Raw genomic sequence first — 21,776 nt, forward strand, 5'->3', positions numbered from 1 at the left:
AAATAAAAGCCTTAAAAGATCGGAGTTACCAACTCCTGGTTTTTAGTAAAAATTGTTCTACAGATAATGAGAATATGTAACAAGTCGTGGGTTTGCAGACTACTCCGAGCTGAAAGTCACAACGAAATAACGGAAAACATAAACGGACCCTCGGAGCCTGTGTATGTACTGAGTGACATGTTCAGGAAGACTTCTGGCCAGATCGCTGCCCATCCTGCCTTACAGAGCGGTAAATAGATCTCCACATTCTGTCATCAGGTCCGCGCGTCCTAAGATTGTCACCTACTCGTTTCACCTTCTTTCAACCACATGTCATATATACAGTGGTTACAGTTAAAGTTACAGTTTCAAAAAGTTGTAACAAAAACCACTGCTCTGAATTAATTCAAATTTGAACGAAGTAATGCCGAAGATAGGGGATATTGTGCGTAGGAGCTAAGATTTACAGTTAATTTGTTGGATACGATAGTTGGTCCAATGTTTCTTGTTAATGAGCTCTGAAAAGGTTTCTGCTATTTAGTTGATACGTCATTGCCAGGAGATCCTATGGATAGTCTGGCTGCCTGTAATCACTGTTCCTCAATTAGCACCACGCAGAAGGCACGGGTAGGGTATTTTAAGGTTAAACCTACGGACGTGAGCAACGTTACTCTGAAGTTCCAGGTAATCACTGGAAGCAACATAAGTAAGGAGAGGAAGCTGAACAACGGATTGCCTCAAGGATCAGTTCTGTCACCCTTACTGTTCAACCTATATCTATGCTATGCCGATGGCCTGGCCCTAGCCGTAAAACATCAGGAAATGAAGACAACAGAAGAGACTCTAGCCAATGACCTGTCTGCATTAGATAATTACTTCAAAATCTGGAGACTCCAACCCCGTGTGAGTAAAACAGAAGTGTGTTGCTTCCATCTGAATAACCAGTTGGCGAACGTGAAACTGGAAGTAAGTTTCAGAGGCAGAATTCTTCGTCATAATTGGAACCCAAAATATCTTGGTGTCATCCTGGATCGTACACTTTGCTTCAAACAACTCCTTCTTAACTTAGCTCAAAAGTTGGGGACTCGAAACAATATCCTCCGTAAGCTATGCGGAACTACCTGGAGATCTTCAGCAACCACCCTGCGATCTTCAGCTCTGGGCTTTGTGTCCTGTACTGTTTGGGCGAACAGTCATCATACAACGCTTGTTGATACCCAGCTGAATATGACAATGCGCATAATATCTGGCGCAATCAGATCTACTCTAGTTTATTGGCTTCCACTGTTAACCGGTATAATGCCTCCCGATCTACGCAGATGTACTGCCGTTATGAGAGAATTCCACAAGATCTCCAGGAATTCTAACCTACCCGTACATAGCGACCTGCCACTTTTAAATCGTAAGAGACTGAAATCACGCCATCCAACTCTGTGCGATGCTGCTGACATGGTTGCTAAGGATTTCAAACCTCTTGAAGAATGGAAAGGTCAGTGGGAAGCAGTGACAGATGTGCACCTGCATAATATCTTCTCAGGTGCTAATTCGACCTACCACGCAAGACCTGGACTACCCTCAACAGAATCAGTACCTGCCATGGCCGATGCAGGGATGCTCTCTTTAAGTGGAAGAAGCTGCCTGATCCAGCCTGTGACGGCGGGGCTCCATACCAGACTGTTCACCACATTGTCAGTGAATGCAGGATTCGAGCCTATCACGGCGCCAAAGACGACTTCCTGCTAGAAACTCCAGATGCAGTGCGCTGGATTGAAGGACTGGATATTCAGTTGTAAAGACAAAGTTAAGTTTCTTGCGTGTCAGTATGTACATATGTATATGTAATTTAATTTCATGACATGTCTGTATTAGCCATACACTAAATAAATAATAATAAATGTTGGATCCGAATGTGCTCCAAGAAGTGAAGGTACGGGAAGTGGGTGAGCTGGCGCAGGATACGAATTGGGGAAGGTAGACGGATGTGGAGGGGGTGGCGTACAGCTTCCTGCAGAGTGCATCCTTCATTGGGCCAAACAGATGGAAGTCGGAAGGTGCCACACCCGACCTGTATAACGAATGTCGAAGAACACTACCATGATGTTTTGTGAGCTGCTCTCGGGTGCGTAGGCTTGTGTGGGGCCTCGCGTTGTCATGGAGTTCGTGTGAATCTTTGTGGCGATGAAGATGCTGAAGACGTTTCTTCAGTCTTCTGAGTGTAGCACAATACACTTTAGAGTTGATCATTGCAATGAGAGGGAGTACATCAGGCAGATAACCCTTCAGAGTCTCAGAAGACCATCGCCATCACTTTAACGGTTGAGGTTGCGGCTTTGAACCTCTTCTTTGGATTATCGTTTTGTTTCCGGTTCGAAGTGATGAACCCAGGTGTCATTACCAGTGATGATGTTTGACAACATATTGTCGCGACCCGGCTCGTAACGCGAAAACAATTTCGCACAGATGGTTCTTCGTCGCTCTTTATAGTCTTCTGTCAGGCAGCGAAGAACCCAGCGCTCACGCACCTTTGAGTACCGCGACTGGTCGGCCCAAAAGTGCAGGAGTCACAACTGTGAGCGGCCGGCGCACACACGGGAAATCGGAAAGGTTTGCGCGACCTTGTTGCGATGACGACAGACACCTCGCTCGACGACTCGCCGTGCTTTTGTTCACTGCCAGGTCTCCGTAGACAAGCGCCTGTGAATATCTGCAATGCTCTAGTTTCCCACCAAAAGAGTAACAACTCTCTGCCTGGATTGCATCTCCATTACCGACGCCATTTTGAACGCTGCGTATAGCACCGTGAAACTATAGGGTCTGAAGCTGGAGTATTCCACGATATCCCACAACAAATTCCGCATTTTTTCAACCGAAACTGGCTGAGAAAGAAAAGTGTTGCATTGCTTATTGAACGCCTCTTATTTTCTCGACATCTCCTACTAAAGCGGAGGACCGCTTTCAGCCAAATTAATACACATATTATTTACTATTTGTACAGACACAATGTGGGGGAAAGACCCACCTACGTCACACAAGGCTGGTGTAAAAAATGGGTGACTCAGGAGCATGACTCAGGAACACCTGGAGGAATTAAATTTTGTATACAGGGGGTTCAAAACTTCCACAACCAATAGATATACAGGGTGTTACAAAAAGGTACTGCCAAACTTTCAGGAAACATTCCTCACAAACAAATAAAGAAGAGATGTTATGTGGACATGTGTCCAGAAACGCTTAATTTCCATGTTAGAGCTCATTTTAGTTTCGTCAGTATGTACTGTACTTCCTCGATTCACCGCCAGTTGGAACAATTGAAGGAAGGTAATGTTGACTTCGGTGCTTGTGTCGACATGCGACTCTTTGCTCTACAGTACTAGCATCAAGCACATCAGTACGTAGCATCAACAGGTTAGTGTTCATCACGAACGTGGTTTTGCAGTCAGTGCAATGTTTACAAATGCGGAGTTGGCACATGCCCATTTGATGTATGGATTAGCACGGGGCAATAGCCGTGGCGCGGTACGTTTGTATCGAGACAGATTTCCAGAACAAACGTGTCCCGACAGGAAGACGTTCGAAGCAATTGATCGGCGTCTTAGGGAGCACGGAACATTCCAGCCTATGACTCGCGACTGGGGAAGACCGAGAACGACGAGGACACCTGCAATGGACGAGGCAATTCTTCGTGCAGTTGACGATAGCCCTAATGTCAGCTTCAGAGAAGTTGCTGCTGTACAAGGTAACGTTGACCACGTCACTGTATGGCGAGTGCTACGGGAGAACCAGTTGTTTCTGTACCATGAACAGCGTGTGCAGGCACTATCAGCAGCTGATTGGCCTCCACGGGTACACTTCTGCGAGTGGATCATCCAACAATGTGTCAATCCTCATTTCAGTGCGAGTGTTCTCTTTACGGATGAGCGTTCATTCCAACTTGATCAAATTGTAAATTTTCACAATCAACATGTGTGGGCTGACGAGAATCCGCACGCAATTGTGCAATCACGTCATCAACACGGATTTTCCGTGAACGTTTGGGCAGGCATTGTTGGTGATGTCTTGACTGGGCCCCTTGTTCTTCCACCTACGGTCAATGGAGCACGTTATCATGATTTCACACGGGATACTCTACCTGTGCTGCTAGAACATGTGCCTTTACAAGTACGACACAACATGTTGTTCATGCACGATGGAGCTCCTGCACATGTCAGTCGAAGTGTTCGTACGCTTCTCAACAACAGATTCGGTGACCGATGGATTGGTAGAGGCGGACCAATTCCATGGCCTCCACGCTTTCCTGACCTCAACCCTCTTGACTTTCATTTATGGGGGCATTTGAAAGCTCTAGTCTACGCAATCCCGGTACCAAATGTAGAGACTCTTCGTGCTGGTATTGTGGACGGCTGTGATACAATACGCCATTCTCCAGGGCTGCATCAGCGCATCAGGGATTCTATGCGACGGAGTGTGGATGCATGTATCCTCGCTAACGGAGGACATTTTGAACATTTCCTGTAACAAAGTGTTTGAAGTCACGCTGTTACGTTCTGTTGCTGTGTGTTTCCATTCCAAGATCAATGTGATTCGAAGAGAAGTAATAAAATGAGCTCTAACATGGAAAGTAAGCGTTTCCGGACACATCTCCACATAACATATTTTCTTTCTTTGTGTGTGAGGAACGTTTCCTGAAAGTTTGGCCGCACCTTTTTGTAACACCCTGTAGATCGATGACAGTCCGCATGTTACAGTACAGGCTAGAGCTCAACACAGTTTAATATTAACGTCTGGCCTGAAACTGTATTGGTTACTGGTAGGGCCACACGTTCTCCCAGCGTGTCTTACAGGTGATGTCTATGGAAACTTTATTTTGAAAGCCGTCCAACACTAGAAGACGTGCTCCTAAAAATAAGGACAAACGTGTGATTTGTGCACGGTGGAACTGTAGAACATTTCGGTCTCAGAGTTAGAGGCGCGCTATTCGATAGCTATCATGACAGGAGAACCACTTCCGTTCCCTGGCCTCAGTCCTTCACATCTCTAGGGACACGTGTTCTGTCCAGCAGAACATCCGGATCCAAAAAGGTCTTGATCTGCGTGTCATGGAAGCCTGAGCAGCCATTACAGATCGACAGGGAGCTCTTGAGAGGGTGCGACAGCCCACGACTCGACGAGTCGCCAACCGCCAGTTGCCTAGATACAAGGCCTACGCACAGCGGCCATATTGGCACGTGACGTCACAAACTGTTGGCCATCTTATCTGTAGTCGGCAGTCCTGTTGGCGTGTATGTTGTGTCGAAAGTGTGTGCCACGTGAAAGCGCTATATATATTTCATAAAGTATTCGCCTACAGTTCTTCGAAGTATGCAATACAAGTGTTGCGTTCCCTTTTGCCAGGGAAATTATAAATCCCAAAAAGGCATGAAAGTGCACATGTTTCGATTTCCCAAATGTGTGAAGTTCAGAAATCGCTGGATTGCAGCTACTCCCAGACAGGAATTTGTGTCTACGCATCATTCAAGGGTAAGTAAATGACAAAAAATTTATAGCGTGGTATTTGTTTCCATTGCACCACATTTGCCAATTGTTTTTAAAAGCAGTTAAGCATCATTTACCAGTATAATTTGTTTCTTAATTCTGGACCATTGCTGCGAGGTTAATACGAAGCAACTATTGTCACACAGAATAGTTATATTCATTAGTGTGGCTCGAAAATGTTTAGTATTCCTCATCATTCCTACCAGATTATTGAGTTCCCAGTACTTTTATTTGGAAGAGCTACAGAATGATTTTGTTCAGTTTTAGATATACAGCTATTCGGAAATAATTTCAATTTAAATAAACTACCTTAGAAAATTGCTTTAATGAATTCAGTGCTCGACATATTAAGCAGTATTGAAAGCAAAATATCGATGTAAGTGCATTGTGATTAAATTAACAGCACTCTGTGACACGAATTTTAGTCAAGGATATAGGAAAAACAATCTTTTCATGTTTAAGGTTCTTAAATTCTGGAGAAACAGGGAAATAAAATATTTTTCCTGATTACGTCAGGAGGTGCTCCATTTCGTCGAATGATTTGAGTTTCGTGTGAGGTCAGCAAATTTTGAAGTGGAGAGGAAAGTTTACGAAAATAACCAGGCAAACAAATTCTTAAATTCTGTAGGAGCTCCAGCTGTTTTATTTAAAACCGAAAACGTTTGCTTGTTACTGCATATTGGCGATTTTTTACTGCAAGAAAACATAGCTCCTGCAGTAAAAGAGAGAATTTAAAATTACAGTTTGTATTCGAGCCTAGAAACGCGTATTTAAGGCATATCTTCAAAATAATTTTACATCCTGAAATATCATAGGGCAATTTTGTTCAGTTACTTTACGCAATGATATAAATGTCCACACTTTCATTACAAGGCCACATAGGAGAGGAAAGCACGAGTATCTCTATGCGGTCTCAGCTCTGAAACTCGTAAAGTTCGTACAGCTGCAGAGTGCTTAACAGGTGCGTTCCGATACAGACCCGCCCATCAGTATGTGACGTCACAAGTGTGCGCACAGGCCTGTAGTCTAGATGGTGTTGGTTGCGCTCGGTTATTCAAAACGTGTGACGTCATCCACTGCGCGGAAGCAAGCGTAAACGGAATTTTCCTGCTGTCTTTGGCGGGCCAGGGTGCTAATCGGACACTCACACAAGCTATGATCTCTCTCCAAAATGTCCTCCGTAGACGGGGACCAAACGTTGGGTTTTAATGTGAAATCCATTTGACCACGGCCTAATAGTCCGGTAGCAAAGAAAACTGCAGAATATTATCTGATATTAACGTCTTTGTTGGAGTACCCGACGTGGACCGATGTAGTCTAGTGGTTGAGGCAAAACGGCGTCACATCGTCATGGTGATACAGGGTCTGTTGATGTTGATGATGTTCTTGTTGTTGTTCCAGGATGGATCCCTCAGGCAAAGTGGCGCTCATCACGGGAGCTGCCGGCGGGCTGGGAAGGGCCTTCTCAAGGGCGCTGCTCGCCGCTGGAGCCAAGGTCAGCACTGCGGCAGCGAGGCAGTCCTATTGAAATCTGCACCCGTCTCCTCAATCTGATCTGATTCTGATCATTCGATACACTCCCGAAGTCCCTTTTCAACAGGCAACTAGAGCTTGCACATGCGTCCAGCCTGCCAACACACACGCCAGACAACTGGTCTGAGGTAACACAATGGTTCAAATGGCTCTGAGCACTATGGGACTTACACTACTGGCCATTAAAATTGCTACACCAAGAAGAAATGCAGATGATAAACGGGTATTCATTGGACAAATATATTCTACTAGAACTGACATGTGATTACATTTTCACGCAATTTGGGTGCATCGATCCTGAGAAATCAGTACCCAGAACAACCACTTCTCGCCGTAATAACGGCCCTGATACGCCAGGGTATTGAGTCAAACAGAGCTTGGATGGCGTGTACAGGTACAGCTGCCCATGCAGCTTCAACACGATAGCACAGTTCATCAAGAGCAGTGACTGGCGTATTGTGACGAGCTAGTTGCTCAGCCACCATTGACCGGACATTTTCAATTGGTGAGAGATCTGGAGAATGTGCTGGCCAGGGCAGCAGTCGAACATTTCCTGCTGAAATGTAGGGTTTCGCAAGGGATCGAATGAGGGGTTGAGCCACGGGTCGTAACACATCTGAAATGTAACGTACACTGTTCAAAGTGTGCCGTCAATGTGAACAAGAGGTGACCGAGACGTGTAACCAACGGCACCCATACCATCACGCCGGATGATACGCCAGTATGGGGATGACGAACACACGCTTCCAATGTGCTTTCACCGCGATGTCGCCAAACACGGACTCGACCGTCACGATGCTGTAAACAGAACCTGGATTCATCCGAAAAAATGACGTTTTGCCATTCATGCACCCAGGTTCGTCGTTGAGTACACGATCGCAGGCGCTCCTGTCTGTGATGCAACGTCAAGGGTAACCGCAGCCATGGTCTCCGAGCTGATAGTCCATACTGCTGCAAACGTCCCCATCTGTTGATTTAGGGATCGAAACGTGGCTGCACGATCCGTTACAGCGATGCGGATAAGATGCCTGTCATCTCGACTGCTAGTGACACGAGGCCGTTGGGATCCAGCACGGCGTTCCGTATTACCCTCCTGAACCCACCGATTCCATATTCTACTAACAGTCGTTGGATCTCGACCAACGCGAGCAGCAATGTCGCGATACGATAAACCGCAATCGCGATAGGCTACGATCCGACCTTTATCAAAATCGGAAACGTGATGGTACGCATTTCTCCTCCTTACACGAGGCATCAAAACAATGTTTCACTTGGCAACGCCGGTCCATTGCTGTTTGTGTATGAGAAATCGGTTGGAAACTTTCCTCATGTCAGCACGTTGTAGGTGTCGCCACCAACGCCAACCTTGTGTGAATGCTCTGAAAAGCTAATCATTTGCGTATCACAGCATCTTCTTCCTGTCGGTTAAATTTTGCGTCTGTATCACGTCATCCTCGTGGTGTAGCAATTTTAATGGCCAGTAGTGTAACATCTGAGGTCATCATCCCCTACAACTTAGAACTACTTAAACCTAACTAACCTATGGATATCACACACATCCATGCCCGAGGCAGGATTCGAACCTGCGACCGTAGCGGTCGCGCAGTTCCAGACTGAAACGTCTAGAACCGCTCGGCCGCTCCGGCCAGCCTGAGGTAACACCCTACAGTCTGACTATCAAGCCAGGTGGCCTAACAGTCAGAAAAGTTACAGCTGCATGACCACTGTGCATTTAACACTAAAGTACGCAGCGGAGGATTCATCGAACCGCTTCCACCCTATTTCTCTAGGGGCTGAAGCGTAAATATTCCACGATGTCCTACACACATCAAAAAAATTTTTGCATCACCCCAGTTCCCAGAATTCCTGAAGATAGACATTGTCTGTGCATATTGCATCACAGACACAGTCCCTTTCACTGTTCAGAGATGTCACTCAACCCGTCCAAATGTGTAAACAACCATTCATGACCAGCGGGGACGGAGGGGTTCCCACAGCGGATCAGTTCAAGTCATTCCACCAGGAAGGAGGTACACGGATCGTGTTTGTAGTTCAGCCACGCCCAGAGTGTCAATACAGCGGTTAGATCGCGTCCGCATTGTTTGTCCCAGGAAGGGCTCTCAACAAAGGAAGTGTCCAGGCTTCTCGGAGTGAACCAAAGCGATGTTGTTCAGACATAGAGGAGATACGGAGAGACAGGAACTGTCGATAACATGACTCGCTCAGGCCGCCCAAGGGCCACTACTGCAGTGGATGAGCGCTACCTACGGGTTATGGCTCGGGGGAACTCTGACAGCAACGCCACCATGCTTTTCGTGCAGCCGCAGGACTCAAACCGCGCACAATAGGCTGCATGATGCGCAACCTCACTCCGGACGTCTATGGCGAGGTCCGTCTTTGCAACCACGACACCATGCAACGCGGTACAGATGGGCCCAACAACATGCCGAATGGACAGCTTAGGATTAGAATCACTTTCTCTTCACCGATGATTGTCGCATAACCCTTCAACCAGACAATCGTCGGAGACGTGTTTGGGGGCAACCCGGTCAGGCTGAACGCCTAAGACACAATGTCCAGCGAGTGCAGCAAGGTGCAGGTTTTGGGGTGGCGTTACGTGGGGCCGACGTACGCCGCTGGTGGCCATGGAAGGCGCCGTAACGGCTGTACGATACGTGGATGCCATTCTCCGACCGATAGTGTAACCTTATCGGCAGCATATTGGGGAGACATTCGTCTTCATGGACGACAATTCGCGGCCCCATCGTGCACATATTGTGAATGATTTCCTTCAGGATACTGACATCGCTCGACTAGAGAGACCAGCATGTTCTCCAGACATAAACCCTATAGAACATGCCTGGGATAGACTGAAAAGGGCTCTTTATGGACGACGTGACCCACCAACCACTCTGACGGATCTACGCGGAATCGCCGTTGAGGAGTGGGACAATCTGGACGAACAGTGCCTTGATGGACTTGTGGATAGTATGCCACGACGAATAGAGGCATGCATGAATGCAAGAGGATGTGCTACTGGGTATTAGAGGTACCGGTGTGTACAGCAATTTGGACCACAACCTCTGAAGGTCTCGCTTTGTGCAATGTGTGGTTTTCATAAGCATTAAAAAGGGCGGAAATGATGTTTACGTTGATCTCTATTCCAATTTTCTGTACAGATTCCGGAACTCTCGGAACCGTGGTGATGGAAAACTTTTTTTGATGTGTGTATAAAAAATTACGCGTTTTTTCAACTGAAATTGGCCGAGAAAAAAAAATGCGTTGCCTTACTTATTGAACGCCTCTCGTGTTTTCGGTATCTCCTGCTTAAGCACAGGACCGGTTTGAACCAGCTTGATAGATATATCATTTACTATCTGTACAGAAGCACTGTGGGAGAAAAGAACCTTAAATTTTTCCACCGTCAAACTTATTGGCGTCATGCACCTTTCCCTGGCACTGTCAAAGAGCTGCAATAGCTGCTGTTCATAACTCTGCACTCGTTCGTTCGACAGCACACGTCTTCAATAGTTTGTTTACTTATGTGTGTACTTAGCTTCTAGTCCAAAAAAAAAAAAAAAAAAAAAAAAAGGAACAACCTCCCTCTTCCTGACCTTAAGCAGTTCTTTACAGTCACTCATTCGTGATAAAGTAACGCAACAGACTTTTTGGTAAGAAATGTTTGGAACATTATTCGTGGAAATAAACAGCGATCGACAAAACAATAGAAAAATTATTTGGAAAAAAGCATCCTTGATAGAATGTAAGCTATTTATTTTATTCGTTGGGACCGGCCGGTGTGGCCGTGCGTTTCTAGGCGCTTCAGTCTGGAACCGCGTGACCGCTACGGTCGCAGGTTCGAATCCTGCCTCGGGCATGGATGTGTGTGATGTCCTTAGGTTAGTTGGGTTAAAGTAGTTCTAAGTTCTAGGCGACTGATGACCATTTGAACCATGTTATTTGTTGACTGCTTTTGATCTCTTATAGGGTCGGAGTCAGACCATTTTACCCTGTGAAGATGAGGTCAAAGCACTTGAATAAAATCAGAAGAATAAACTAATATAAAACTGTGGCTGGCATATCTTTGATGACAGCAGGGGACTATGGCGCGCAGCAGTTCGCTCTGGAGAGGTGTGAAGAAGACTGCTTAGAGGGGGGTCGGTTCGAGTTGCCAAACCGAGTTGAGAGGATTTCAAGTCAGCTCGAGTTCACTTACAACCCGTGTTGTGTACACGCCATACGCGGCTCCTGCCACTATGGATCACAGTTTCGTCCGAGGCTGGAGTTTATCGCCGTCGCGGCGACCGAATCCGATTTGAACCAAGTCGAGTCTGTGCCTACAGAACGCGACTCGCCCACTGTGATCTTAAAAAAAATGCAGTAGATTATTGTGATTTATTTTTTTTCACAACATTAGCGTAATGGTCACTCGGGAGTTAAGATTTTGCGCAGAAAGTGTCTGAGGGAAACGATGACGAAGTGGTAACAGTGAACATTCATGCTCGAGCAGCGCTATCTGGCTAGCGTAAGATCGCCGTATCGCCACCAAAATCCGTACAGAAAATTCTGGGTGTCTCGTGAGTAATTTTTAATTGCAGCCCACAACATAGCAACCATTCATGACGAGGCATTTAGCTACCTTACGATAGTCCTGTCACCATCCAATTCGGTGCCTCATGAGCATATTTTCAGATTTTAGTCTGTAATTTTAGTCTGTAATTTGGCGTCCATTAATCTTCATGACGAGGCGTTGACTGCATTACCATTACAGCAAATTCAGGGCGAATCACCATCTTCAAAATTTCGTGTCGAAAGACTCGAAGACTCCCGCTTCGCAGTCATACTCGTTGACAGGAATTTGGCTACCACGATCGCCTGATAGTTGTCAAAATCTATATGGCAAGTTTTAGAAGATTCACAAGTCTATTTTTCAAATTTTAAAACAAAAGGCCCAAAACTGCAGCATGTAGCAAATTACGCATTCATGCTCGTCAGCAGGCTTTTGGCTGCCGTATGATCGGCCAATGGCTAGCAAAATTTAAAATTTGAATTTTGCATGTTTCACAAGTGTATTTTCAAAGCTTCAAAGAACAGACTCAATAGTGCCACCTGTAGTGGAGTATGCCGTCATAATCGTGAACAGCCATTTGCCTAACTTATGATCGTCCGTTAACTGTCAAAAATCTGTACAGCTTGTTTCGGATTTTTCACAAATCTATCTTCAAACTTTCAAGCCGAAAGACCAAAAATAACGGCTTGTGTAGCTGTATGCAGGGTGAGTCACCTAACGTTACCGCTGGATATATTTCGTAAACCACAACAATTACTGACGCACCGATTCCACAGACCGAACGTGAGGAGAGGGGCTAGTCTAATTGTTTAATACAAACCATACAAAAATCCACGGAAGTATGTTTTTTAACACAAACTTACGTTTTTTTTTAAATGGAACCACGTTCGTTTTGTTAGCACATCTGAACATACAAACAAATACGTAATCAGTGCCGTTTGTTGCATTGTAAAATGTTAATTACGTCCGGAGATATTGTAACCTAAAGTTGACGCTTGAAACCTCCGACGTTCAGTTGCGTGTTACAAACACAGGCCACGGTCGGCGAGCAGCATCTGCAGGGACATGTTTACGATGACGACCGTGTTTACGAGTGCGGCTGTAGTGCACTGTTGTGGTTTGGTCTAGCTGTCTCAGTGTCCGCATGTAGCGCTTGCTGCTATTGTTATTCTGCATTCGTCTCCGCACGCAGACCAACTGTAGTACACCGTGTTACCAGACGTCTGTGATAGTGTAGTGTTATAGGAACTGTGACCGTGGTGTATTCGAACTCTGAAAAGGCGGAGATGATACTCATCTATGGCGAGTGTCGACGAAATGCAGCTGAAGCCTGCAGGGTGTATGCAGAACGGTACCCGGACAGAGAGCATCCAACGTGCCGCACATTGCAAAACGTCTACCGCCAATTGTATGCAACCGGTATGGTCGCAGCACGCAAACGGGTCCGGAACAGGCCCGTCACGGGAGAAGCAGGTGCAGTTGGTGTGTTAGCTGCTGTTGCCACGAACCAACACATGAGTACACGAGACACTGCGAGAGCCGGTGGACTGAGTCGAAGTAGTGTCATGCGCATACTGCATCGTCACCGCTTTCACCCGTTTCATGTGTCGCTACATCAGTAATTACATAGTGATGACTTTAATCATCGATTGCAATTCTGTCAATGGGCATTAACGGAGAATGCCTTGCAGTTCTACCTGTTTACCGATCAAGCGGGTTTCACAAACCACGGGCAGTGGATCTACGGAACATGCATTACTGGTCCGTGGGCAATCCTCGCCGGCTCAGACAGGTAGAGCGACAGCGACCGTGGACTGTAAATGTATGGTGCGGAATCATTGGCGACCACCTCATTGGTCCTCACTTCATTGCAGGGGCCCAAACAGCTGCAACATACATCGCGTTTCTACAGAATGATCTGCCAACGTTGCTCGAAAATGTCCCACTGGAAACGCGTCGGCGTATGTGGTATCAGCATGATGGTGCACCTGCGCATTCCGCAATTAACACTAGGCTGGCCCTTGACAGGATGTTCCACGGGCGTTTCATAGGGCGTGGAGGACGCATAAATTGGCCAGCCCGTTCTCCTGATCTTACACCTCTGGACTTCTTCCTGTGGGGTACGTTAAAGGAGAATGTGTACCGTGATGTGCCTACAACCCCAGAGGATATGAAACAACGTATTGTGGCAGCCTGCGGCGACATTACACCAGATGTACTGCGGCGTGTACGACATTCATTACGCCAGAGATTACAGTTGTGTGCCGGAAATGATGGCCACCACATTGAACATCTATTGGCCTGACATGTCGTGACACACTCTATTCCACTCCGTAATTGAAAACGGAAACCACGTGTGTACGTGTTCCTCACCCCTCATGGTAATGTACATGTGCGTCAGTGAAAAAGACCAATAAAAAGGTGTTAGCATACGGACGTAATTTGCTGTTCCAGTCTCTTCTGTACCTAAGGTCCATCACCGTTCCCTTTGGATCCCTACGTAATTCGGTGCTCTCCGATACACACGATCGAACAGCGGAGGAGTGGTACTCAAGAGTCAACTTTAGGTTACAATATCTCCGGATGTAATTAACATTTTACAATGCAACAAACGGCACTGATTACGTATCTGTTTATGTGTTCAGATGTGCTAACAAAACTAACGGGGTTCCATTTAAAAAAACATAGGTTTGTGTTAAAAAACATACTTCCGTGCATTTTTTTATGGTTTGTATTAACCAATTACACTAGCCCCTCTCCTCACGTGCGGTCTTTGGAATCGATTCGTCAGTATTTGATGTGGTTTACGAAATACATCCAGCGGTAACGTTAGGTGACTCACCTTGTATATGATCACTGGTTAGGAAACCGCGAATCTCCGGTTGGTTGACTGAACTGAATCGTAAGCCGCACAATGGCGAATGAGGGAACGGTGTTGAATGTTGTCTCAGTTTTTTCGTCCAAGTCGTTTTGAACTCGGTTTACGAAAACTTTCAAATCGGTTAACCCGGTTTGGTGTAAACCCGAGGTGGCCCATCAATAACACTGTTGAGTGGAGCTTAGTCGCTCGTGTATATCTAGAGAAAGCTCCGTACACCGCCTCCGGCATAGCATCTCTAATAGTAGTAGAAGTAGTAGTAGTAGCTAGTAGTAGCAGTAGTAGTAGTTTATTCATCGAGAGACAATTTACATTGCATCGATTTCGTCGGACAATACGCAGTAGAAATATATACGTGTATAAGGATGTACAGTACCCTATATAACGTTACATTGAAATTGTACACACAGCTTCGATTAATGGCATAAAAGATATTATTCATGGAAGCCTTAGTTGAGATTTAAATAAAAACAGAAATAGTTGTCTTAAGTAATAGAACCCAATATGTTGTCCTCGATGGTGAGTGTTCATCGGAGGTGAGGGAATCATCTGGAGTGCCCCAGGCAAGTGTGGTAGGTCCGCTGTTGTTTTCTATCTACTTAAACGATCTTTTGGATAGGGTAGATAGCAATGTGCGGCTGTTTGCTGATGATGCTGTGGTGTACGGGAAGGTGTCGTCGTTGAGTGACTGTAGGAGGATACAAGATGACTTGGATAGGATTTATGATTGGTGTAAAGAATGCCAACTTACTCTAAATATAGATAAATGTAAATTAATGCAGATGAATAGGAAAAAGACCCCTGTAATGTTTGAATACTCCATTAGTAGTGTAGCGCTTGATACAGTCACTTCGATTAAATATTTGGGCGTGACATTGCAGTGCGATATGAAGTGGTACAAGCGTGTAATGGCAGTTGTGGGGAAGGTGGATAGTCGTCTTCGGTTCATTGGTAGAACTTTGGGAAGATGTGGTTCATCTGTAAAGGAGACCGCTTATAAAACACTAATACGACCTATTCTTGAGTACTGCTCGAGCGTTTGGGATCCCTATTAGGTCGGATTGAGGGAGGACATAGAAGCAATTCAGAGGCAGGCTGCTATATTTATTACTGGTAGGTTTGATCATCACGCGAGTGTTACGGAAATGCTTCAGGAACTCGGGTGGGAGTCTCTAGAGGAAAGGAGGCGTTCTTTTCGTGAATAGCTACTGAGTAAATATAGAGAACCAGCATTTGAGGCTGACTGCAGTACAATTTTACTTCCGCCAACTTACATTTCGCGGAAAGACCACAAAGATAAGATAAGAGAGATTAGGGCTCGTACAGAGGCATATAGGCAGTCATTTTTCCTTCGTTCTGTTTGGGAGTGGAATAGGGAGAGAAGATGCTAGTTGTGGTACGAGGTACCCTCCGCCACGCACCGTATTGTGGATTGCGGAGTATGTTTGTAGATGTAGATGTAGATGTAGGACGCTTCTGCTCTGAATATTAATTCAGATCCTAGGAAACATTTGACACAAAATGCTATTGACATTGAGTATGGCATATGGTATCAAGATAGAACATTACTTCCTGCTAGGTTATTGAAGGTATTTGTTTACACTGTAATAGCGGTTGGTCATTAAAAACTTGAATAATGCAGACGATTTTTTAAAAATCTCTTTTATATGTGCTGGAAGTTTGTTGTACAATTTTGTACTTTGAATGTTTGTTTCTTTCTGTGCAGTAGCCTTGTTCACTCTTTTTACATGGATATCATTGCGCATATTTGTATTATGTGAATGCAGGTCTGAGTTGGTTTTGAAATTTTCAATGCACCTTTTTAGATTAATTAGACTTTTTTTGTATGTAGAGTCATGGTAAAGATAGAATATTTAGCTGTTGAAATAGCTGCTTGGAGGGTGTTGTTGTTGTTGTTGTGGTCTTCAGTCCTGAGACTGGTTTGATGCAGCTCTCCATGCTACTCTATCCTGTGCAAGCTTTTTCATCTCCCAGTACCTACTGCAACCTACATCCTTCTGAATCTGCTTAGTGTATTGATCTCTTGGTCTCCCCCTACGATTTTTACCCTCCACGCTGCCCTCCAATACTAAATTTGTGATCCCTTGATGCCTCAGAACATGTCCTACCAACCGATCCCTTCTTCTGGTCAAGTTGTGCCACAAACTTCTCTTCTCCCCAATCCTATTCAATACTTCCTCATTAGTTATGTGATCTACCCATCTAATCTTCAGCATTCTTCTGTAGCACCACATTTCGAAAGCTTCTATTCTCTTCTTGTCCAAACTATTTATCGTCCATGTTTCACTTCCATACATGGCTACACTCCATACGAATACTTTCAGAAATGACTTCCTGACACTTAAATCAATACTGGATGTTAACAAATTTCTCTTCTTCCGAAACGCTTTCCTTGCCATTGCCAGTCTACATTTTATATCCTCTCTACTTCGACCATCATCAGTTATTTTGCTCCCCAAATAGCAAAACTCCTTTACTACTTTAAGTGCCTCATTTCCTAATCTAATTCCCTCAGCATCACCCGACTTAATTAGACTACATTCCATTATCCTTGTTTTGCTTTTGTTGATGTTCATCTTATATCCTCCTTTCAAGACACTGTCCATTCCATTCAACTGCTCTTCCAAGTCCTTTGCTGTCTCTGACAGAATTACAATGTCATCGGCGAACCTCAAAGTTTTTATTTCTTCTCCATGAATTTTAATACCTACTCCGAATTTTTCTTTTGTTTCCTTTACTGCTTGCTCAATATACAGATTGAACAACATCGGGGACAGGCTACAACCCTGTCTTACTCCCTTCCCAACCACTGCTTCCCTTTCATGTCCCTCGACTCTTATAACTGCCATCTGGTTTCTGTACAAATTGTAAATAGCCTTTCGCTCCCTGTATTTTACCCCGGCCACCTTTAGAATTTGAAAGAGAGTATTCCAGTCAACATTGTCAAAAGGTTTCTCTTTAATTTTCCTGGAGGCAGTATCTATCTTACCCCTAGTGAGATAGACCTCTACATCCTTACATTTGTCCTCTAGCCATCCCTGCTTAGCCATTTTGCACTTCCTGTCGATCTCATTTTTGAGACGTTTGTATTCCTTTTTGCCTGTTTCACTTACTGCATTTTTATATTTTCTCCTTTCATCAATTAAATTCAATATTTCTTCTGTTACCCAAGGATTTCTACTAGCCCTCGTCTTTTTATCTACTTGATCCTCTGCTGCCTTCACTATTTCATCCCTCAAAGCTACCCATTCTTCTTCTACTGTATTTATTTCCCCCATTCCTGTCAATTGCTCCCTTATGCTCTCCCTGAATCTCTGTACAACCTCTGGTTCTTTTAGTTTATCCAGGTCCCATCTCCTTAAATTCCCACATTTTTGCAGTTTCTTCAGTTTTAATCTACAGGTCATAACGAATAGATTGTGGTCAGAGTCCACATCTGCCCCTGGAAATGTCTTACAATTTAAAACCTGGTTCCTAAATCTCTGTCTTACCATTATATAATCTATCTGATACCTTTTAGTATCTCCAGGGTTCTTCCATGTATACAACCTTCTTTCATGATTCTGAAACCAAGTGTTAGTTATGATTATGTTGTGCTCTGTGCAAAATTCTACCAGGCGGCTTCCTCTTTCATTTCTGTCCCCAAATCCATATTCACCTACTATGTTTCCTTCTCTCCCTTTTCCTACACTCGAATTCCAGTCACCCATGACTATTAAATTTTCGTCTCCCTTCACAATCTGAATAATTTCTTTTATTTCATCATACATTTCTTCAATTTCTTCGTCATCTGCAGAGCTAGTTGGCATATAAACTTGTACTACTGTAGTAGGTGTGGGCTTCGTATCTATCTTGGCCACAATAATGCGTTCACTATGCTGTTTGTAGTAGCTTACCCTCATTCCTATTTTCCTATTCATTATTAAACCTACTCCTGCATTACCCCTATTTGATTTTGTGTTTATAACCCTGTAGTCACCTGACCAGAAGTCTTGTTCCTCCTGCCACCGAACTTCACTAATTCCCACTATATCTAACTTCAACCTATCCATTTCCCTTTTTAAATTTTCTAACCTACCTGCCCGATTAAGGGATCTAACATTCCACGCTCCGATCCGTAGAACGCCAGTTTTCTTTCTCCTGATAACGACATCCTCTTGAGTAGTCCCCGCCCGGAGATCCGAATGGGGGACTATTTTACCTCCGGAATATTTTACCCAAGAGGACGCCACCATCATGTAATCATACAGTAAAGCTGCATGCCCTCGGGAAAAATTACGGCTGTAGTTTCCCCTTGCTTTCAGCCGTTCGCAGTACCAGCACGGCAAGGCCGTTTTGGTTATTGTTACAAGGCCAGATCAGTCAATCATCCCGACTGTTGCCCTTGCAACTACTGAAAAGCCTGCTGCCCCTCTTCAGGAACCACACGTTTGTCTGGCCTCTCAACAGATACCCCTCCGTTGTGGTTGCACCTACGGTACGGCTATCTGTATCGCTGAGGCACGCAAGCCTCCCCACCAACGGCAAGGTCCATGGTTCATGGGGGGGTATTAGCCTTAACTGTTGGTACTTATTGGTAATAGACAATGGTTGTAAGACATGCTTACATTACGCGGTATAGATTTATAAAAAAAATATATTGCTATGGTCAAAGAATACATAAGATGCTCTAAATGTCATGTAAAAGACATGAGTTACAATAAGTTCAAAATCAGAGAATAAATCAGTCTCCAGTGAAATTGGCTCATTTAAACGTAAGCTACCTTCTGCAGGGACTTAGGGCGGACGTAACAGTAAGTAGTAGAGCAAGTGCAAGCTAACAGTATTCTCTACAGGGTGAAAAGTATTTAAACCGACAAACTCTGGGAGGTTGTAGGGGACATCAAAACAAATATTTTTCCCTAATGTCATTTTTTCCTATGAGGAGTATTTAAACTGGTGGAGGCCGTATTACGCTCTTCAGTTGTTAGAGGGTGTATTACGCTCTTCAGTTGCAGGCAACTGGTGTCCACCAGTGTAGTAGTGCATTGTCTCTGTTTACTAATGGAGCGATACACCTGGAGTGAGTACACTGATATGGTTGGGGCGTACTACGTAGCGCACCACAACGGACGAGCTGCACAGCGGGTTTATCAACAACAATATCCTAATCGCCAAATCCCGCATCATACGACCTCTGCTGCTGTGTACCAATGTCTGCGTGAGACCGGGTCATTTAGCAGATTACCTGGACAGGGACGCCGTCGCACGGTAAGAACACTGCAATTTGAGGAAGCTGTCTTCCAGCATGTGGAGCGGGATCCTTCAATCAGCACTCGTGCAATTGCACGTAACATGGGGACGAATCAGACGAATGTAAGAACAGTCCTTCGAGAGCAATTATTACTCCCATTTCACTTACAGCGTCTCCACAACCTGGAACCAGTTGATTATCCACCCAGAGCACAGTTTTCGCAGTGGTACCTGGAACAGTGTGAAATGCATCCTACGTTTCCATCCTCTGTGTTGTTTACCGATGAAGCAACGTTCGGGCGTGATGGAGTCTTCAACATGCACAATTCGCATGTTTGGAGTGAGGATAACCCACATGCCACACTTACTAGCGCTCATCAAATGCCGTTCTTCGTTAATGTGTGGGTCGGTGTTGTTGGGGACTGTTTAATCGAGGAGTATCTTCTACCTAGGCCATTAAATGGCACGCACTATTACAATTTTCTCGCCAGAGCATTGCCAGAATTGCTGGAAGACGTCCCGCTCCCAACAAGACAGCGCATGTGGTTCCAACATGAAGGGACGCTAGCACATTTCAGTCGTCGTGTGCGTCGATTCCTGGACTGACGGTTCCCAGAATCGTGAATTGGCAGGGGTGGTCCTGTGCCATGGCCTGCTCGATCCCCAGATATGTCCCCACTGGACTTTTCTGTGTGGGGAGAGATGCGCACCTTGTTTACGCAACTCCTGTTGCATCAGAAGAGGATCTGGTTGCCCGGATAGTAGCAGCAGCAGGAACAATTCAGGATACTCCTGCGGTTTTTGCCCGTGTCAGACAGAACATGATCCGATGGTGTAACCTTTGTTTACTTGTCAATGGAGGCGTTTTTGAAAATCTACTGTAATTGAAATTGGGTCTGTTAATGTGTTGTCTCTTGGTCATAAAAAATCGAAAATTTAAATATTTTAAAAATAAATATTTTTCCGTTATGACATTAGGGAAAATATTTATTTTTATGTCCCCTACAATCTCCCAGAGTTTGTCGGTTTAAATACTTTTCACCCTGTATAACCAGTCTTGCATAATTAAATACGCCCGAGCGAGGTGGCGCTGTGGACGAGTTCGGGAGGACGACGGTTGACAGATGAGTCTGGCCATACTGATTTAGATTTTTCGTGATTTCCTTAAATCACTTCCGGAAAATGCCAGGATGGTTCCCTTGAAAGGGCATGACCGACTTACTTCCCCATCCTTCCCTAATCCGATGGGACCGATGACCTTGCAGTCTGTTCCCCCTCCGCAAAATAAACCAACCAACCAACCATAATTAAACATGTCACACGAGAGTTTGTTAACACATGCGAAAGGGTACTAAACATCATGAAAGTTCATGTTCAGTTGTAAAAAGGAATACCTTGCCCAGATATCTTTTCCATAGTCTTGTCGTAATATATCGCTTTCGCGTGAATCTTGTTTCATGGAGCTTTCACACAGACTTCATCAGACATGTAGACTGTTATTTAAATGTAACACTGCCGCATCATTTTGAACATTAGTAGTTCATAGTCTGTTATAAAGTGTACGCATAACATGCATCTTTACAGATTTACGAAGGGCGTTTGAAGAGTCCGTGAAAAAATTAAAAACTACTTACTTGTTTGAGGTAATCCTTTTTTTATTTTTCGGCATAGTTTTCTTTTTGACTTACACACTTCGTCCAACGATGCCCTAATTTGCTGATCCCTTCTCAGTAATAGGAATGCCCAAGTCTGCAAAATAGCTATTAGTTGCTGCAATCGCCTCCTCGTTTGAATAAACTGCTTGTCCCACAAGCCATTTCTTCAAATTGGGGAACAAATAGTAGTCCGAGGGAATCAAGTCTGGAGAATAGGGGGGATGTGAAACGAGTTGGAATCCTATTTCCATTAATTTTGCGACCACAACCGCTGAGGTGTGTGCTGGTGCATTGTCATGATGAAAAGGGGCTTCTTTGCTGTCCAATCGCCGGCGTTTTTCTTGCAGCTCGGTTTTCAAACGGCCCAATAACGATG

The 21,776-nt window shown here is 44.8% G+C and overlaps 1 protein-coding gene across 1 annotated transcript in view; it reads left to right on the plus strand.

Annotated features, from left to right (window-relative positions):
• LOC126424583 (15-hydroxyprostaglandin dehydrogenase [NAD(+)]-like) overlaps positions 1–21,776 on the plus strand; it is an 82,056-nt gene that overhangs the window by 35,759 nt on the left and 24,521 nt on the right. The window contains exon 2 of the mRNA XM_050087325.1: positions 6,913–7,006. Coding sequence (XP_049943282.1) covers positions 6,913–7,006 — 94 coding nt within the window. The remainder of the gene's footprint in view (positions 1–6,912; positions 7,007–21,776) is intronic.

This window comes from Schistocerca serialis, chromosome 10 (genome assembly GCF_023864345.2).
Source record: "Schistocerca serialis cubense isolate TAMUIC-IGC-003099 chromosome 10, iqSchSeri2.2, whole genome shotgun sequence".
In the NCBI taxonomy this organism is placed as follows: domain Eukaryota; kingdom Metazoa; phylum Arthropoda; class Insecta; order Orthoptera; family Acrididae; genus Schistocerca; species Schistocerca serialis.